Source organism: Scophthalmus maximus, chromosome 1, assembly GCF_022379125.1.
Source record: "Scophthalmus maximus strain ysfricsl-2021 chromosome 1, ASM2237912v1, whole genome shotgun sequence".
In the NCBI taxonomy this organism is placed as follows: domain Eukaryota; kingdom Metazoa; phylum Chordata; class Actinopteri; order Pleuronectiformes; family Scophthalmidae; genus Scophthalmus; species Scophthalmus maximus.
Window position 1 is genome coordinate 8,082,501 of NC_061515.1, and position 20,191 is coordinate 8,102,691.

The 20,191-nt window shown below is 40.5% G+C and overlaps 1 protein-coding gene across 2 annotated transcripts in view; it reads right to left on the reverse strand.

The window, feature by feature from the left end:
* The window catches only part of cdkal1 (CDK5 regulatory subunit associated protein 1-like 1), a 195,511-nt gene that overhangs the window by 2,108 nt on the left and 173,212 nt on the right, over positions 1-20,191 (reverse strand). For both annotated transcript variants that reach the window (XM_035629576.2, XM_035629575.2), the window contains exons 13-14: positions 12,953-13,036; positions 9,390-9,554 (exon numbers count right to left, since the gene is read on the reverse strand). In XM_035629576.2, coding sequence (XP_035485469.2) covers positions 9,390-9,554; positions 12,953-13,036 — 249 coding nt within the window. The remainder of the gene's footprint in view (positions 1-9,389; positions 9,555-12,952; positions 13,037-20,191) is intronic.

A 20,191-nucleotide genomic window follows, 5' to 3' on the forward strand; every position in this document is an offset into this window, starting at 1 on the left:
CTCCATCTGCTTCTCCTCTACTGCAGATTTTCATTTGGAAATTATCAACACGACAAATAAAAACAGAATTTTGAATTCACTGCTTCTTTCAAAAAACATTTTTCGGGATGAAAGCAGTCATAAAACGAGCCGTTTGCTCATGCAAATGAGCACATTTCAATTATGATGCTATTATATCAGTGTAAAGCAGTCGATGCAGATTTGCAGTGATCCAATTATGACAAAGTGCCGTCTATTGAATCGCACTGTGGAGAAAGTTCACTGTGATACAGGGAGGCTCGGAGAGACATGAGGAAATAAAAGTAAGCTCATGATTTTGCTGAAAGCAGCAGTGACGACACAAACATCAAAAATAAGCTGACATCTTTCAGTTATTGACTTGTTAATATAATTCACTTGGTTACGTTGAATATTGATAAGCGGCCCTACACGTCTCCCTGGCCTCCGCCCTATCTCATTGATCATCATTCCCTTTGATTAGACATTTATTTAGTTTTATCTTAATGTCTGAGAGTGGAAAACTGGAGGTGCGATTGGCAGCGATTGATTGTTAAATAGATAAATAAATAAAGTGTCAAACACAAGATGTGGTCCTTTTATTTCTTTAGCATGAAACAAATTGGACTGAGAGGACCAACACTTGTCAACATCACTGGGTGGAGTGGGAATCGATCTGGACGACCTTGTGGTAGTTCCTATAAGTCTTCTCCTGCATGACAGCTGGTGAAATGTCTTATCACGTTGAAGGAAGGTACGCAGGAGGATATCGAGCAATTGATCAGCGGCTTTCCAGAATGACCTTTAATCAAGTTCACTGGGGATAAGTAGAAGAGGTTTGGATTTGATATTTACCAAAGACAGACTCAGTCCTTCTCTCTCTCTCCCACTTCCACTCAAGTAAACTCTTCTTCTTACGCTCCTCTCTTCTGTCTTTCCAATTGGCTTTCATCCTCCATAATTTTTTTTCCAAGTAGCATGCTTAGCCAATTTAAACATTTCTGTTTTCCATAATGAATATCTAGCTGAGCACGTTCTCTCTTGCTGTCTTATATAAATAGGAATATATATTTTTTTAAAGTTCCTCCACAGTAGAAGAGTTGAACTTGAAAAGTTTTAATTGCAGAGAATTTGTTTGCACACCTCATGCCCTTTTGACCGATGAAGTGAGAATAAGAGAGTGACAGACTGTGTGGATTTCAAACACTATGTACCTATGTAACTGAGAGTCAGTGCACACCTACACGTGGAGCGTGCACATGGCCGCGTGTATGAGCAGCTGCGTGGTGTATGTACTCCCGCTCCCCTAGTCCTCGCGGACGGCTGTGAACACCGCCTCGCCACCCACCTCTTCTCTTCACCCTTGTTGCTCAATGGTTTTCTCTGTTACCGCACACAATGGAGGACGGATACAATGACCGACAACGCCTACGTGACACATCCATAGGTCACAGTTACAGTAACTTCGGACAATGGGTAAAGGGAGAATCGGTAACAGAAGTCTGGCGCACACGTCCACATTTGCCCTAATGTCGGGATCATTTTTGGACCTGCTGATGGTGAAACTGATACACTGTGTTGTTGATGTTTTGATGGTTGGAATGAGCCTCACTACTTTAAGTTTTAGGTTTAAATCACTAATCCAAACTCTGAAAATGATTCAGTTTTGTTACACATTACGCCTTTTAAAAGGTTTTCAATGCTGTCTCATTCACCCGAGGATGAGGGCAATACCTAAGAATAAAAGAGAAGCAACTGGCTTTTCCATAAATCACATTTTTGTAAGTATGAATGAATGAAAGGCTGCATGTGAACATAAAACCTTCCAATTAATTAACTTAATAGCTCATTTAATTCATTGCTCACAAGAGGAAGAAAAGGACCAACATTAATATTTGATGTAAACTAAAACATAACGAGAAGCAGATAAAGAGCCAAGGACTGATGAAACAGAAAAAAAAAAGTGTGAGAGTTGAGCAAGTTGAGTCTGCTTATCTGTCTCTCGGCAGGTGTCTCTATCAACGGGAGCCAGGACTGAAAAGTAGAGTCTAAAATCTATTACTAGTGGGGAGGATAAGTGAAAATCCAAGTGCCTGTACTGTGGGTGCATGTCAGCACAGCGGGAGGTGTAGGAGGAGAGAAGCGAGAAACAGAGAAGAAATGAGGAAAGGACGGAGAGGAAGGAAGGGGGCAGGGGAAGATGAGAGATGTGGCGTTCAGTGATCAGCACCTGAAAGCTGCCATGAGTTCCAGCATGTGTCTGAAAAAGAGTGTGTGTGTGTGTGTGTGTGTGTGTGTGTGTGTGTGTGTGTGTGTGTGTGTGTGTGTGTGTGCGCACACTGTGGTGGATAATGTCTGTCTTTCTGCTCACAACGGTAGAACAGTGAAAAGTAATCCTCTTCAAAATCATCTAACACTACACCAGTGGAGCAGAGAGGCGAACACAGCTAGATACTTTTCCCTCAACATCCAAGACTCTCCCTTTTTCTCCTGCTTCATTTTCAAACATTCACCTTTTTGAGAAAGAAACTCTCGTATTCACACAAAGATGAACGCTGAGACACGCACAACACACCACAAAAGCCACAAAGCACAATGTGGTCACATGATCCTCACCAGCTGTCAGTGTTACTCTAGACAGTGGCCAGTGTGTGTGTGTGTGTGTGTGTGTGTGTGTGTGTGTGTGCACGCGCGCATGCATGTGGAAACAGATAGTGTCAGGCTGCTTAGTCACGGGTGAGTTGACAAAGCCACAGTGACAGTCACACTGAGCTGCAGCTGTATTTACAACTCCACAAAGGGATTGGAAAGAGTGATTACGAGTAATATTTCTGATTCAGAAAAATATGCCTTTGTTGGATCAATATACACATTTGCTGGAAACATATCACTGAGTTCCAGAGCAAATGTTTAGCTGAAGAAAACAAAGGACAGAGTATCCTACTCCAACATACCGTCAAGTCACACTCTGACACTTCATGCAACTTGACTCACAAACACCCACAAGTAACTACGACCCTATAAACATAACACACAATATCACTAAATATCACAGCAAATATTTAATCATCACAAAAAAGGTAGACTTTTTCTTTCTATAACCTGAGAATTCACCAGAAGAATATGTGCAGTTTGTGGAGGCTCTATATTTTCTCCCACTGTTCATCAGAAAGTGCAGATTTGCAGCCACGTCAACAGACGCAAGAATCACAACAGTGGATTGGCCATTGTCTTGCAGGCCATGGGACTGGAAATCAGTATAATCAATTCTGTCGGGCCATAGAACATTCAGAAAGTGACAAATATCCTCTGCGGTGAGGGGAACTGTTTGCTCAATGTCATTGTATGTTTTGTTGCTACAGTGGTATTTCATTGTTTTTTAAACTGCCCTTTTCTGTTTCAGTCGTTGCTGGGCTGGTGTCAAAGCCACAAAGTTATGTGACGCAATCTAGAACGTGCTACCTGCTACATTACAAACAGTATATGTGCATCAGGTTGTTTCCACAAACAGGTATTCATTTACGGTAACTGAATACAGAAGCACACACATAACACAGACATCGTAAATGGACAAAGTTCTATTTTTGTGGAAGAATAAAGACGATACTGCAAAAAAAAAAGTCAAAGGTTTTTGGAAGCCAGAATTTACAGCTGAACCCTTCTGATGAGTTGGACGCCTCACTTAGTCCAGGGAAGTAATAATAAATAATAACTATAACTACAGCATGCCATTTCTGTTGTCACTTAGCACCACCCAGCCAGAAAATGTCCAAATACTGCAAGTGCTCATGCACAGAACAGAAGGGACTTTCATTTGTTACCAAATCTATTTTTTTATGCCGCGGGAACAAAAACTACTACTACAACAATGATAATTATTTAATACTGGGGAGAGAACATGTTGTGCTTCCTGTTAGAGGATGGTTAAATAAAAACAAAAAAAACAAAGCCATGGGTGACTCATCATGCGGATGAACTTTGCTCAGAGAAGTTTGTTTACAAGGTAGAAAAATAAAACCATTTCTATAATGACATGAAAAAACCCCCCAAAAATTATGTCCTTCAATTTTTTTTCTGCCCAACAGTTGTTGGCTAATTGGTTTATTATTTACATCTTCCATCTGTGGTTCAAAAACAGGACTCGGAGCAAAGGGCATTTAAATCCCTCTGACGTTTTAAATAAACAAAACAGAAGGAGGCTGTGTAATGCCATTTGACATGTTGGGCAAGAGCACTGAAAATAAACGTGACGGTTTTGATGGCTTAACATTTATTCCTTTGTTACTGTAACTTTGGTTCCTCGAGTATACACAAAGCACAGGCCATGTAATACAATTTGACATGCTAAATGAAATGCTTAAAATAGCTGCGCCTGCTGTTGAAAGGCACTACAAATTATTTGCTACCAGAGTAAACAAAGTCATGCAAAGGCCAAGTAAAACCTTTTGACATTTGAAATAAAAAAAGTTCAAAAATAGATTTGAGAGGATTAACTGCAATCCAGGAAGAGACAGCCTAATCTTTGATTTTTTTGTTTGTTCTTTTCCTGACAATAAAGATGATGACAACATGTGCGCATAACGCAACATCAAAGCAACAATCCATAATAGTTGCATGTCAACACAGAGCAGTTCAATTGTTTGGTATGATATACACATTTTTGCATTATGCCTGTTTGAGTCTGTGTTTATGTGGGCATGTGTGTTTTTTTTTTGACACAATTATTGTGTCTCATATAGCCTGCGGCTAGAAGGAGTCTGCCAGGCTCACCGGGGGGACTGTGCATCGGTGTTCATGTGTGCATACAAAAATTTGTGTGCATTTGTGTGTGTGTGTTTTGTTTTACCAATGAACCTGTATGCAGTGAAAGCATTATGATGCAAAATGCCAGCAATCCCACCCACTCAGCCTATATGAGAAGATTATAAATTGACCACATCCATGCATTGTTGTTTTTTTTAATTTCTCTCACAACAAAGAGAAGCAACTGGCTTTTCCATATATCACATTTTTGTGATATATGGAAAAATTTGTAAAAAAATAAGGCTCAACTAAGACTAAAAAAAGAAAACAAAGTATACAATCACTAGAGACAATGTTTTTGTTAGTCTGTCAATTTGTGGTTATGGAGGGACATTGTGCACAACTCGTATTCCTTCTCTTACCTCTCTCTCCTCTTGTATTCTGTTTTTCATACAAACTTTCAATTTGCCGTCTTGTGGAAGGAGCACAGCGATTTTCTTCTCTCTTTCCTATTCCATAAGTACGCTGTGAAAAGAGCTGATTATTGGATGGCACTCAAGCGGCTTTCCTGTCTCCTGATCTCTCTGTCTACCTTGCTCTCTCTCTCTCTCTCTCTCTCCTTCATTCTTGATTCATTTTTGGCCTCTCTCTCTCTTATACCCGCGCACGCCCACGCACACACACACATCTCTTCTATCATTTAATTTCATCTGAGGATGAGGACTGGTGAAGATACTTTCTCTTTTTCTTCCCTTCACCATGCTTTTGAGTGCTTTTGCTGCTATTGTGTCCTACTAAAAGACTCATTACTGGCCTCCCTCTCCTGTGGAAAGGGCTGTTTCTGTGAATGAGGGGCCGACAGACAGGGAGGAAGAGAGAGAGATAATGCACTGTACTGCCATTAAATGACCTCTCGTTATGTCGCCTTTCCTTGTTTACAATGAATCACTCTGCATACCGCTGCAACCCCCATGTTTGCTTTTAGATAGCATGCCAGTGATCCAGAATCAGAATCAGTTTGATTTGGTCTTAGTCTGTCTCTCTGTTCCACCTCTCCCTTTTACACACCTGTGGATTAAACTCTGTGACCACCTCTGCTGCTGACATGAAGTCGGAAGAACCCACGTTACGTGTTCGTACCTTTCACACATTCCTGCCTACTGTCGGTAAAGATGCATCGTCTGCACCTCCTGATTCTGATGCTCATGCATCAGAGAGACAGGGAGATACAATGTTAAGGTTGTCAGTTCATTACAGTTAGACCAAAGAAACAAACACATTCCAACATAGCGGGAGGTAATTCCCACGCCTGTCTATATATTCACACATCCATGCATCTATTAATCTGCTCATCCATCAGTTGTGAGCATCTCAGCCATCATGTTACACATCCATGCATCCATATCTATCTGTCCACTCTCAGGTCCATCCATTCACAGCCATCCACGATCTTTCACATGCCGTTCCTCTATAAATCCATTCATCTCGCCATCCGGCCACATTGCTTCATCCCCACACACATCAGTGTGGGTTGTGGCTGGTGTGCAATCATCTCTCTCTTGCTCCATCTCTAAAATAATAGATCTTGCCGGTCCAATCATCATCTTGCTTTTTCTCACTTTCTCTCACAATGCTCCTTTGCATCTTGGATGAAACAACAAAGCTCAGACTCCGTCCTCCTATCCCAGTCCTTTATTCTTCTGTTTTTCTCTCGCTCTCCACCAAAAGCCTGTAATTATAGACCTTGCTGCAACACATGGGGGGTGGGGGTGTGTATCTGCCTTTCCCTAATCACACATTCAACTCACACGTTCACATCCAGCTCAGTGTGTGGTGGACTCATGCAGAGACTCATAGAAAATAGATGGTCTTCAAATATGTATAGGCCAGCCACCAGTTTGTGTGTGTGTGTGTGTGTGTGTGTGTGTGTGTGTGTGTGTGTGTGTGTGCGTGCGCGTTAGTGGGCATGCTTGTGTCAGACTGTACTGAATGCACGCGTGTGCACGAGCACTATATGTTCAGTCAGACCAGTTCAATTATTATACTGGAAACACAGCTGTATAGCAGCAGGCTATACTGGAACTGTGTCTGCGTGTGCAGCTTGCAGATATTTCCAAGCCATTAGGTCAATCATCTATTAGCACCGAGCTCCAGAGCCACTCCGCTGTCATCAAGAGGCGACAATAGAGGGCATGAGGACTATGGATTTACAGATCATCAGCTGCATCACTGGAGATCACTTAATATAACAATATGTTAATTGCCACTATGCTGCGAAACAAGCGTTGATGAATATTTCCAACTCAAGATTCACCACTGTCGTACAACATACACTGGTTGGCCAGTCAGACAGTTGTTGACCTAAATTCTTTTCTCGTATTGAAGAGTTAATATTCCTTAAACATTCTTACTTCTTCCACTATGTACAAATAGGACATTATAAATGAATCAATGGCTAAATTGTTGTGGGACGATGTGTTATAAACTGATGTACAGTGATGTGGAAAATAATTTCCCTCCGGCGACAATGAAGTCTAACTAACTAAATGGTATATTTCTCATGTTTATGGAACCTTTGATTCAGATTTGAATTACTCTTCGGATTTCATCCAAAAGCATTAACAGATTGATATGGAGCTTCAGATAGAAGAAATACAAAAAACATTTTGAGCTGTAACACTGATAGAGGGACACAATTTAAGATATTAAACCAGCTTCATTTATACACCATTACTGAGTGGCAAGCTTCCAAATGTATTAATTGTAATTCAGAAATCGGCACTAATGTAGAAAGGTTCTGGAAATGACAAGATAAAGCAATTTCGGAGATAAGTCAGAGCTTAGGTGGTCACCTCAATTGGATATGACTTAATGCACCTCTTCAGTGTATTCTGGCAGTGGACAGTGCAAGGAACAACTACAACGGCAAATTGATTTGAATATTTTTATGAGTAGCAAGGAAGACTGTTGTCAAGAATCTGGATTCATGAGGACAAAGCCTGTACTGACCGATTGCTTTTCTAGTGGGTGTATCCTCAGTTCCTCCTTGTACCAAACCTACAGTACACCCTTCGGGACAATTACGAAAGGATGTGTTGAAATATCGCAACCTGTCTAGGACATGGTCGACCGCTCCGGACTGGAGTTAGTCCTCACTCTTCAATCATTTAAACTGTACCTTAGAAAGTGCTTGTGTACTTTCACTATCCTTCATTTTCTGACAATTTCCATTTTTGCTGATGTTGCAAGGACTTTCTTTTACTGTGGTTGTTGTAGCTTAAGCCCCATTTTATCACTGACTTAATACATATACACAAATAACCATAATAAATAGTATACTCCAACAAAAACCTCTAACAAAGCACCAGGTGTTTGCACACAAGGTGTAAAACTGAATTTTGCTATTGCTATTTCAAGAGAGTGCCTAATGCAAAAACTGAAAGCAGAGCAGACAAAGACTCTCTTTTCACCCTCCCTGTAAAAATTCTCTGCTGGAGCAAGTCAAGGGTAGAGATGATGACTTTACCTTAATTTTCCTCTGAAAAAACCTACGCGGTCAAAGGTATTTACAGTTTTAGGACCAGACAAAGTGTGTCAGTGTGAGAAATTGTGCGTGTGTGAATCTAGGTGCAAAGAAAGACTGCCAAGGAAAATTAAGGCCTTGGCATGTGTCTTTGAAAAGCATGTGAATTAAGTGGGTGAAAACTTGTGTGTGTGTGTGTGTGTGTGTGAATGTCGGATGAACTGAACTTTATGAGGTAACTAGTTTTACAAGGTCGAGTCCCCATTGCTGAACTTTTTCATTGCTGAGTGACGTGTTGCTTGGCTTGCTGTGAAACCTTTCTCTTTCCTTCTTTTTATCTCATTCTCCGCCAACCATTTCTGTCTCTCTGCATGCCTTCCTCTTCATCAGTCTCTCTCTCTCTCATGTCTCTGTCTGTTCCTTGGTTCCCCTCCCTCTCTGTCTGGCAGTAAAGGCTGATGAAGTGTGAAATTAGAAAGTGTATCATATTCTGCTCTGTGGCTCCATGTCCTGAGCTATAAGCTACAGCTAGTCAGAGTGAAAAATAACATGCAGTGAAACAGATACATTAGCATGGTGTGTGTGTGTAAACACATGTGCATGGTGCATGCATATGTGGTTGAAAAGGAAGGAAGAGGACAGTTTAGCCAGCTACCGCTTATCTTAAAAGACTTATCTCACGCCTGCTACACTGGTGCTTTTTCAAACTGCAGAAGCAAGCATGGATTAAAAAAATGACGCACGAAAGCACGCGCGCACACACACACACACACGCACACACGCACACACACATTTTAATAGTCTCTCAATAGGTTCTCACTTTACCTGAAAAAGATGACAGCAGGCAATTGCTCAAATTCATGCACGTCAACGTAGGCAACTGATTAAAAATGGCTTGCACTCTCAATTCAGTGTGTTTAAAAATCTGTTGTACGAATGCACCTGCATTCCTTTTTTTTGCCTTGCCTGTATTTATTCTTGACATCTCGTAAAGTCTAATTTGGGGTATATGCTACATAAGTATAATTTACTATAATTATATTAATCAGTTGTGCTGTGTTCTCTCACAGTACATGTGTGTGTGAAGACGCAGTATGTGTGTTTGTGTGTTTGTGTGTGTGTTTACCTGCACCAAACCAGACACCTCTCCTTTCCGTAGAGGGGCAGCAATGGACGGTGTGAAAAGCTGACTGTCTTCTACTGGCCGACCTCTCAGGAAGTGTTTTCCTGCCTCATAGATGTCCACCTCAATCATCTTCCCATTGAACTCAGCCCTCTTAGGAACCAGCACCTGCAAACCAGGAGCAACATATCACACCTGATGTCACTGCAAATCTCCAAAAATTATAAATTGAAATAAAAGAGCACAAACGCTACAGGATGGAGGTTGTGAGGTTTATGAGGTACAGAGCAAAAGAAATGCACTTCAGTGCCCACGGATGAGATAAATCCTGTGACTTGTTGTCAATCACATCAAAAGAAGGATTTATATAATCTGCTCCACCAAATAACCAACCCTCTGCACGTTTCTGCCAATTACATTTTCAATTATCCACTGTTCAGAACTGTTTTCTCCAAAGTTACCCCTCATTGTCTCTCAGGTAGTCTCTGCATGCTTACAGAACAACACATGGGTTGAGTGTATTCAGTTCCATTAATGAAAGCCCTGAGGGTCAAAAACTACGGCAACAGCTGTGAGATAAACCAGTAGGATTGTCTTATTATTTCACCATGGCAACTATAAGTCTCGGCTGATCACAGCAGGAAGCGAGAGAAAACAAAAGAGTTATAATTATGGCTTAGTCTGAAATAGAATTTGTTCTTAATGACTTACCCCTGTAAATGAAGATCATACTGTTTGCAAATGCTTTTCCTTTCAAAACAATTCTCCAACCGAACCACAAAATTGACAGATTGACAGAATGCTTATCTTAAACTGATTTACTTATGTTCTTCAGCTCTTGCTTTCAGATTCCATTGCTCTGGTGAACACCAATAGAATGATTTGTTTAATTCTTTGCATGATTTAAAACTGCAGTCATGAGATATTGTGCAAATTATAATCCCAACTTCTTAGTAAACAGCCATTGACTTAGTCTTTATCACATGTTTAATTATTTTGTATTAATACTACTACTTGCACGCCTCTCTCCACAAGCAGATCAGAGACAGGGATCAACGGTGGACCAGCCACCTTGAACAAGCTGAAGATTGTCCATGTCGACTTGTGCTGGCTCCGTGCTGACTCACATCATCTGGCGGTCGGTCTAACCATTACCGAGACTCTGCAGGGCTTGGCTCCTGACTCGGCAGAGGATAAGCATGTGAACTGGTGGAGCGAGTGTTACTGCTGTGACGGCAGGTTCTACACCTGGTTCAGTGTTAATCTGTCACTCTTTATCCAGCTGGTGGAGTATGATAGGAGATGGAGAGCAGGCCAGACAGACACACAGCCAGCGCCACACCTGCCTAATCAACACACCTGCTGCTCGACACACTCCGACCAATGAGAGGGTGTGTGTGTGTGTGTGTGTGCGTGCGTGCGCGCGCGCGTTTGTGTGCGTGCGCGCGCAAGTAGCCCGCAACCTGGGAGCAGAGAGGTAAAACAGCAGGGCTAAGAGGGAGTTGTGTGTGTGCGCGTGAGCCTATAGGTGAGGGTCATTCGAGGCCCATTACAGGGTGATTAAATGATGAAAGACCCTGTCCGATTTCATTGGAAGCCCCCCACCACACACACCCACACCCCCCCACACACACACAGCCCAGGTGGGTTGGGTGCCTATTATACCCGTCAGAAGAGATATCCATCTGGTGGTGTAAAAGTGAAACTAGGCCATTTCTTCACACTCACACCTCTCTACCTCGTTCCCCACCTCTCCCACCACCCACCCACGCCTTTTCTCCACCTCCTTCTGTCCTTTTCTTTGCTCCCACTACTCTTTCCACTTCTTTCCTGACCCTTGACTTTCCCCATTTTTTTCTCTCCTTTAACTCAACTCCACACCAACCACCCTGCCGAATTGAACTGCTCTACGTTTTGGCTTCTCTCTCTCTCTCTCTTCACTTTCTCCTGTTTTCATCCTTTTGTACATCCAACCCTCTCAACCTGTGGAATGTTACTGATGCTTTTTTTCTCTTGATTTAACGTTTGCATTTTACACAACTTCATTATTGCACCATAGATTAAAAATAAATTGGTACTTTGAGTAATCATATACGGTATATTTGAGGTAAAGAAGCAAATAAATGACAGGAGGTTCTTGAAACAGCACAGTGAGTCAGGCCACTATAACATATTAAGTATACAACCTCAGGTGTATGTACTGTGTGTCTGTGTGTCACATGGGTATAGATATACAGCATTATAGAAATAGGAACATATCCCCTGGGGACCAGACTCAAGAAGTTATTGGTACATAGTGTTTTCATTATCTTTTTTCAAGTCAGAGTGTGATTTAGGAGCACATGTCAAATACTAAACGTCAAAAAAAAACAAAACAGCGAAGGGGGAAAACACCAAACACGTCAACACACTCCCCTCTTGAGTACAGTTAACTGACACACATGACATGCAAGCTTGAATGTGCACAACTGTGCACATGTATGAGCGAGTGTGCACACACATGAACTGAGTGACACTTGCAACTTAAGTTTATAGCCTGCAGAAGGAGGTGCAACGGAGGAGGAGAAGAGGGGAGGAGAGGGAAGTGGAAGAGAGGAAAAATTATTACCATCCCGTGCCCTCCCCGCTAATAAAAAGCATAACTTCAAACATGTTTTTGATGATGGTTAAAGCAGGAGGAAATTGATTTATTTGAAGATGTTTTAAAGTGAATTTTTCACAGGTTGAGAGAGGGTCTTTGAAGCCAATGCGTGCGTGGCTGTGTGTGTGTGTAGGATGGAATGTTCATGTCTTTAGGGCTGACCTTAATGTTAGTATGTAAAAAAAAAGCAAAATGTGCTGCCGCTATCAGCCGCCAAATGCTCTCATGACCACCGCAGGTTGTGTGTGTATGGGTGTGTATTTGTTAGTGTGTCATATTTCTGCTAACCTACTTTAGTCAATACAAGCTTAAGCTTCGGACACCTGCTGTGAGTACTCCTGTGACATGCAAAGCAAAGCTTCTGGTCTGATTTAAGAAGTGTGAAAACGAGGAAGAGTTGGATCAGCATCAGATACGAAAAAAATTTTCATCAAAGGCAGGTTCATTAACAGCTTTTTTTTTAACTGTATGTTTTCCAATGGTGGATTGGGTGTGCAGGCCAACTGAGCTATTTCAGGATTCATCTAATCCACGTGTCTACAAAACATCTGACATTCAAACCAGAGCAGCACTACTGAAACGTCAGCAAACATGTGATCTCCAAATGAAGGATAATAAATTATAGAAAGTAATTTTAAGACCTTTCTCCAACAAACCTGACTAACACAAGATTAACTGAGCCACCAACATTACATCATTGTGTGATTGAAATGAAATATCACGAAATACTTTCAGTTTAAAGTGGGTGCATGATAGCAGAGAACTGTACCAAATCATTAAATGGTTTGAAGATATAGAAAATAGTTACGGTTTATTTTTATCACCTTTATCAAGAATTGAGGTTGTTTTGAATGTGTTGGGCCAAACATTGTGTGGAGTGGCTGCAAAAAAGTCAAACTTTCATGCGTTTTGACAACCATCTTACCTGTTCATAGAACTTGTTGTGAGCCACGTAATATTGGGCATCAAATGACTCCTCCGTCACCAGGACATGTTGCCTCTCCCCAACCTAAACAGAGAGTAAGGGGAGAGAGAGAAAATAGAATGTCACTCGAGTTGCTCAGACACCAAAAACCACACAAGCAAACATTGGCTATGCTTTTACCACTTTTGGTACACGGAACATGTTCGTATGAGGGCCGCGTGTCTTCTTCGGTTTCAATTCAGCACAAGGAAGTTGCCTTAGGAATGGAGTACGCTCCTATTCATCAAGATCCCAATTCAATCAAAGTTTTGCTCTTGCAGGTTTTATTCATGTTTTTTGTTAGAGCAGTTCACCATTTAATTGCAATCTCAAGGTTCTCAAGCCACTTTACTTTTTAATGCTTTCACAATGAGGATACTGAGCACTATTCAACTAAGTTCCTTAGAAAAAAATGAATAAAAAGAAGGGAAAAAAATACAAGGCTATACAGGACACAATTCAATGGTGCTTACACAAAACGGTCCATTCAGGACATCAGTACATTACATACCACAACAAGGCCTCCCAATCAAAAATTTTAGTATGGAACATAATGACAGAAAGTACACTTTTTGTTGAAGAGCATTGTTCACTCAAAGAATACATTAGAGATGAAGCGGAAATGAGAATAAATGAATACTTCCACCTCAGACCTGACATGGCCAGGGAGGGAGATATTTGTTCTCACTTCACCAGGACAAGTATCTTGACAATTCGGTTGGGCGCATGATTGATGGGACTTTATCCCTGGATCAGTACTTTGTTGTTGCCAAAAGAATGCTGTGAAGTGTCCTGAATTATGTTTATTATATTAACACCTGTAGATTATGTTCCGTTATTTGTCATGACTGTACAAAAACAATGGCTAAGGAAGGACATTAATGTCTGAAAACAGTGCCTTAGATGAGACACTTTCCATTTATTTTGCCGTTAAAAACATGCAAATGTTTATTCTGGCGTAAGGGAGCAGCACAGTGCTGCAGAATATGAACCACCTGGGTTTTAAATATCAACTACATGCAGTTGAGAAATATTGGGAACAGAGTGTCCTGTAGGCTCAATGAGCAGTATTTGCATTTTAACTCTGTCGGTGATGAGCCCTGCGCTGTAAAACCGCGCTGACTGCTCATTTCCCTGGCAATATGTCAGAGCCTTAGAAGTCATGGCTCTGACACATTGCTTAGGGTGCTTCCATTTTTGCAGACACCCATCTCCTGCGCTCTTTTCTTCCCTCCTTCCTGTCCTTATACTTTTGCTTCCATCCCTCTCTCCTATCTCTGGGCTCTTTGTTGTTCACACCTCTCTTCCTTTCACTATAATTCCCTCTCATCGGTCTCTCCTTTCTTTCTCTTTTTACTGATTTCACTGTGCATGTGTTCCAGCACCTGCACAGGCGTGCTGACAGTTTTAAAAAGAAACCAAATAAATCACTGTTTCCTGCAAACAGAGCAATTTTCTGGAAAAAAGAAACAGGCTGGAAGAAAAAATTCTTTGAACATTATCATTACTGGATGGTGAACATTTGATTTGGGCCTTTTGTTTGCTCATTTGGATTAAAAACAGATGTCCCCACAGTGAGCCTAAAAATCCTCCAAATGAAAAAGAAGACATTTATAGTTTTGTACATATACAGTATGCAAATAAATAAGTGTTGCTGTTTGTCTTTTATAAACATTTCATCCGTTAACATTTTATAATTCCTCAAATCAAGTCCTACAGCAAAAACACAGAGACGTGCCTCTTAACAAATTCGGGCAAAAAAGAGCTAACAAAGTGATACAGATATTGTACCACAGCCCCTGCAATTTTCATTTAGTTTTTAGTCTTGCACTTTGTACCAGAGGAGTGATGCAATGAACGCTCAATGTATATGATGGCAATTTGTATGGATATGCCAACCTTAATAATACCTAATCCACAACTAAAGAACTAGCGTGGAGCAATGATCTGGGATTAAGGTATAACCGAGTATGTTGATTGAACAGTGAATAAGAGGAGGATCGTGCTTGAACACACTCTGGCATAGACACACATGAGAAAGTATTGAATTCAGTCAATTAAAATTTGACAAGCTGCACACACCTATGTTGTTTTTTTTTTTGTGGTAATATATATATATATATATATATATGTATATATATATGTTTGTTTTTGCTTGTGTGGCTGCAGTAATTAAGAGTAAGAGTTTTTACCTTGATGCCTGTATTTATTTTTTTTTAAGATTTATTTTTTGGGCTTTGTCCGCCTTTATTTTGATAGGACAGCTAGGTGAGACAGGGGAGAGAGAGGGGGGAAGACATGCAGGGCATCGTCACAGGTCGGATTCGAACCATGCCTCTGCGTCGAGGCATAAACCTCGAAGTATATGTGTGCCTGCTCTATCCATTGAGCCACCCCGGCCACTGATTCCTGTATTTATATCTCAGAAAACCAATTGATGCGTTCGCACGTGTGAGTGTCTCTTTGCAAAGTGAGACGTGTATTTACTTCACCATCCAGAGAATAACATCCCATGATACACAGCAGATCCACTCCGGATCTGTGGGATCATGAGTTTAATTGATAATTAATCCACATCATAATGAGGATAATAAGAGAATTGAGGCTGTGCATTTTAATTACCATTTTCATCTGTCAAAAAAAAGGAGCAATTCACCTGAACAACATCCAAAATATTTTACGGCATCTGCTGCCTTTTATACAACGCAACTGGATTATGTCTCTAATCAGACTGACAAACTGTTGCATGCAAGGAAATAAACCACAAATAAATAACAAAAAAGGGCTGATTATACAAAACCTACAGTGAGGACATAGATTACACTCACTTTCTGTAAAATCACACTAAATGTTCAGTTAAATATGGGGCATTTCGCTCAGTGATGTAACAATATAAACATTTTGATAATGTGAATGATGTAAACAGCCAGACTACTCTTGTGTACTATTGTTCCATCTGAATTTAACTCAGAGTAGTTTTCAGTATGTATGTATATATATATATATATATATATATATATATATATATATATATATATATATATATATATATATATATATTTCATGCAGATATGTTCATGAATTAAATTGGCAAAACTAAGGCTACTGTATAACATATTAAATTAAGATATTGTAAAGCAAACTTTGAATATACAATATGGTTAATGGAATGTATTTATACAGACCATTCAAAGCGCTTTACAGGACAGTCACATTCACTCATTCACACACATTCATACAGCTCTATTTGGCGCGTATTTTTCTGTCACATTCATACACATTCATTCACTGTCGGAAGAGCCTTCAGAGGCAAGTCAGGGTTAAGTGTATTCGAAGGGGCACAACGGCGTGTGTTCTGGTGGAAGCTGGGATCGAACCACCAACCTTCGGGTTGGTGGACGAACAACTACGTCCTGAGCCACAGACGCCCAATAGGATGCGTTCATAGGAGAACTTAAAATCACGACATCCTGCGTTGGAAGCTGCAGTGGATACTTTTATATAAAGTGTATTCTACAGGTGGTGGTGCAGTTTGTTTCAGAACAAATCGCTTTACAACTTTTCATCATTTGTACAATTTACCACATTGTTTGAACAATACACAGCCCAGTCAAAACCTCACCCCCCACTGTTCTCGCAGCAGCTCGCAGGCTTATGCAATAATGAAGCTGAACTCCACTTTCCCACTCTTCTTTTTTCTTCATCCATCTCTAGAATCGTTACCCATCCCTCATGCAAACTCTCGCTCACACACAGAAATCAAGTGTTACAAACAGAAGGACACGCACAGCCTTCTGAAGCCCCTTGTAGAAAGAGATTTTGTTTTGTTGCCAGCTCAATAGTCATTGTGGGGAGTGATTTAACAGGGCTAAAGAGAGATGCTCTGATCTCTTGGAGGTTCTCTTTGAATAAGCTGCTTGAAAGAGAAACAAAAACCACCCCTGCTGGTTTGGGTATTTTGTTTTACCCTCAAAGTCAAATTCAAAGTAAAAGAGACTCAAACTTTCCAGTGTTTGCCGCAAAGAGTGACAGGATTACGGGTGGCTTTGGTTAAATGTTTGTGGGGACAAATGTAAAATCAACTCATGAAGGTTATCTAAATGCACCGCTTGGAACGAGGCCAAAGTATAAATAATTTACAAAGAGTAAAACACTTGTGACATGAGAACAAAGACAGAGTGACGGAGCCATGTTAGATGATCGGAGAGATAGACAGAATGAAGGAAGGCTGGAAGAAATGCAAATAATAAAGCAGTATATTTTATCAACATAACTGAAAGCCCATAAGCTCTTTAAATGCCAGAGCTGTCTCTGACTAGTTTTCAAAGATTTGTCCTCTACAAAGGCCAATCATTTCACATTAACAATCACACATACACACCCAGTCTTTTCTTTTTCAAACGCAGCAGTAGCAGGTAAAGATGCCTTTCTCAGTTGACACACTGATCTTATCTGTCTGTCATGCACCGAGTTCACCTGTCTGTTGCAATTCAATAAAATATCTTTTCAGTCTTTCAGAAGTGTTACAATATCAGGCTTAGGTTCTTATATGTGGGAGCCAGAAGACTGACTCACTATTTATCTGGCTGCACTAAAGAAAAGAAACAGCCATGTTATCCACTTCCGCTGAGTTTACAATCTGATACAACTGGCTCCAACAATCTGAAGTGATGTTTAAATTATCAGTGACCACTTGAAAGTTTGATGAAATCAAAATAAACATGATTAGAAACAATTCATGTGGTCTGCTTAATCTTAAATGTTTGAAATGTTTATTACACAAAGTTAAATTAGAGTGTTTACAGAGCAGAATGAATGCTTCCATTAATGGTTACAAGCTTCGGGGAATGAAATCCACATTAAGAAATAATAAGTGAGAAATTTCAGAGTAAACAGTGGGGAAGAAAAAAGCACTTTTCAGTTTTCTTTAGCTTTGACCGGAGTACGACAGGTAAACCAGGAAGTCACAAACTACTTTTTGAAGGACACATGACTTATTTATTAAAACCCCTCAGATAGTGTGTGTTCAGGTTCTTATAGGTGTAGTCCTGCCCTCTCTTTCTGAACCAGGCTGGTAAAGTTTTGGAGAGTTTTGCCAGAACATATACTGTGTACCTACATCAAATCTCTAAGAACACTCAGAGAGACACAAAAGTTGCAGCACTGAATGATGACTTGTTCCATAAAACTGATACATGTATTTCCATGTCTGTAACATGGGCTTTTAGATCATGATTCTAGGTGACAATGTGGTTTGCGGCTTCTTGACACATGCTGCATCTGTGTACACAAAGCCAGCACAGTTGCGCACAAAATCACACACACATACACGGTTGATTGCCTCATCAATTTCAGCTAACCAACAGAAAAGACAGTCAAGTCTGGCACCAGTGTGACAGATCCAGTTTGTCAGAGGAGAAAGATAGATGTCTCTCTCACATACACTCACACACGCGCGCACACGAGCCTGTGACAGTAGCCCACAGGCTGTTTTGTGTCTCAGATGCTGGATTGAATCACATCAAAACAGAGACGTGGCAGAAAATACATAATGAAAGCCTCAGAAACATCAGTTACTAAAATATGTGATATCAAACGGACACATGGTTAACATAGTCCCATAATTATCAATACATAAACTTGTTAAAACACAAAAAAGTATGCCTTAGAGCACAGATTAGAAAAATGTCAAATTGGAAGTATTAAGACTGAGAATAAGACTCCTCAGAATAAAACTAAGGAGTTGTGCGGTATAAGATCTGTAGGTGGAACTAGAGGTGGGAATTGTTAGGTCACTTATACATTTTGTTTTTTTACTTTATCCTTCAATATTTAAAGTTCTCTTTTACTAATCACTATAATAATGATTATGAAAATCAATTACAATATCATTCCACAGCTACATGTCAGACCAAAAAAGAAACGCGTTAATTAAAAAAGGCTGCCAACGTTCATAAAGGATATATAGCAGAGCATAGCACCTAACTGGTGGATCATATGTTTATGTCCTCTGTTACAACAGTTTGTAACAACAATTGTCATTGCATCTCACAAAGCCAGTGATTGGTAGTCGTATAAAATATCCCATACTCCTTTATTTAATCATTCACAGTGGGGCTGTTTGACAGTGTGTGTGTGTGTGTGTGTGTGTGTGTGTGTGTGTGTGTGTGTGTGTCGAAGGTGGGTCTCGGGGACCAAGCCCTTGGCACTACAGAGTCTATGTCTCTGAAATTGTATCTGTTTATGCAACTGCAGCATCAATCAGAGCTCAGCTGTGATTGTCAGGCTGATTGTCCGTTATGTCCCTGTGGGCATGGAGGCCTGGATGTGTGTGTGTGTGTGTGTGTGTGTGTGTGTGTGTGTGAGAGATAGAGAGAGAGAGAGAGAGGCAGGGTCAGTAAGGGAGAGTAAGTCCATGCGTAATGCAGACATCTATACATCCACATTAATCTATAATTGCAACTGAAAGTAATGCCTTGGCAATAGCAGTATGATTATGATTATCACTGGAGGCCACACCTGAAGACACAACAAATCATACATGCATAGGGCGGCCTATCAAGCGAACACGTCTGATTGCTGTTCAAGGCCAACCCTCCAGTCGTCTTATTAGAATGAGAGAAATGTATGTATGTGTTTTGATAAGGGAGAAAAATACATGAGCTGCAAGGCCATGCCGGTGGCTCCGTGGGATAACACGAGGATCATGTGCTGAGGCTTGATTGGGTTAAAAGACGGCTCATGACCTTTGATGCATGTCTCCTTCCTTCATTTTTTTTCTTTAAGCAATTGTGCGAATCCAAATAAGAATGTGATAAAATGATTTTAAATTTAGCTGGAAAACTGATAAGACCCAGATAATTGTGTGTGCTGCTGAAAGAAGAAAACACGGCCGTCTGTTGATGTTACCAACTGCCTCTCTCAGTGTGAGGGGGGGTGGATTTTTTTTTGTTCAACCATGAAGAGAGATGTGGGTGTAAATAAACAGGTGCCCTCATTAAAATGCAAAAATCCAAATACATGTTTTCAAATACATGCAAACATGTATTTGGTGGTGTTGAACTCTGTAGTTCATTCTCCAGGCAGCTGGAATGTGCTGTTCAGATAACATGGGAGAAAGTAAGTGTGGAGGTTGAATAGAAACTTAACAACCTAAACTTAACCAAAAGTTAAAAAAGTGAAGTTAGAATTAAAATGACT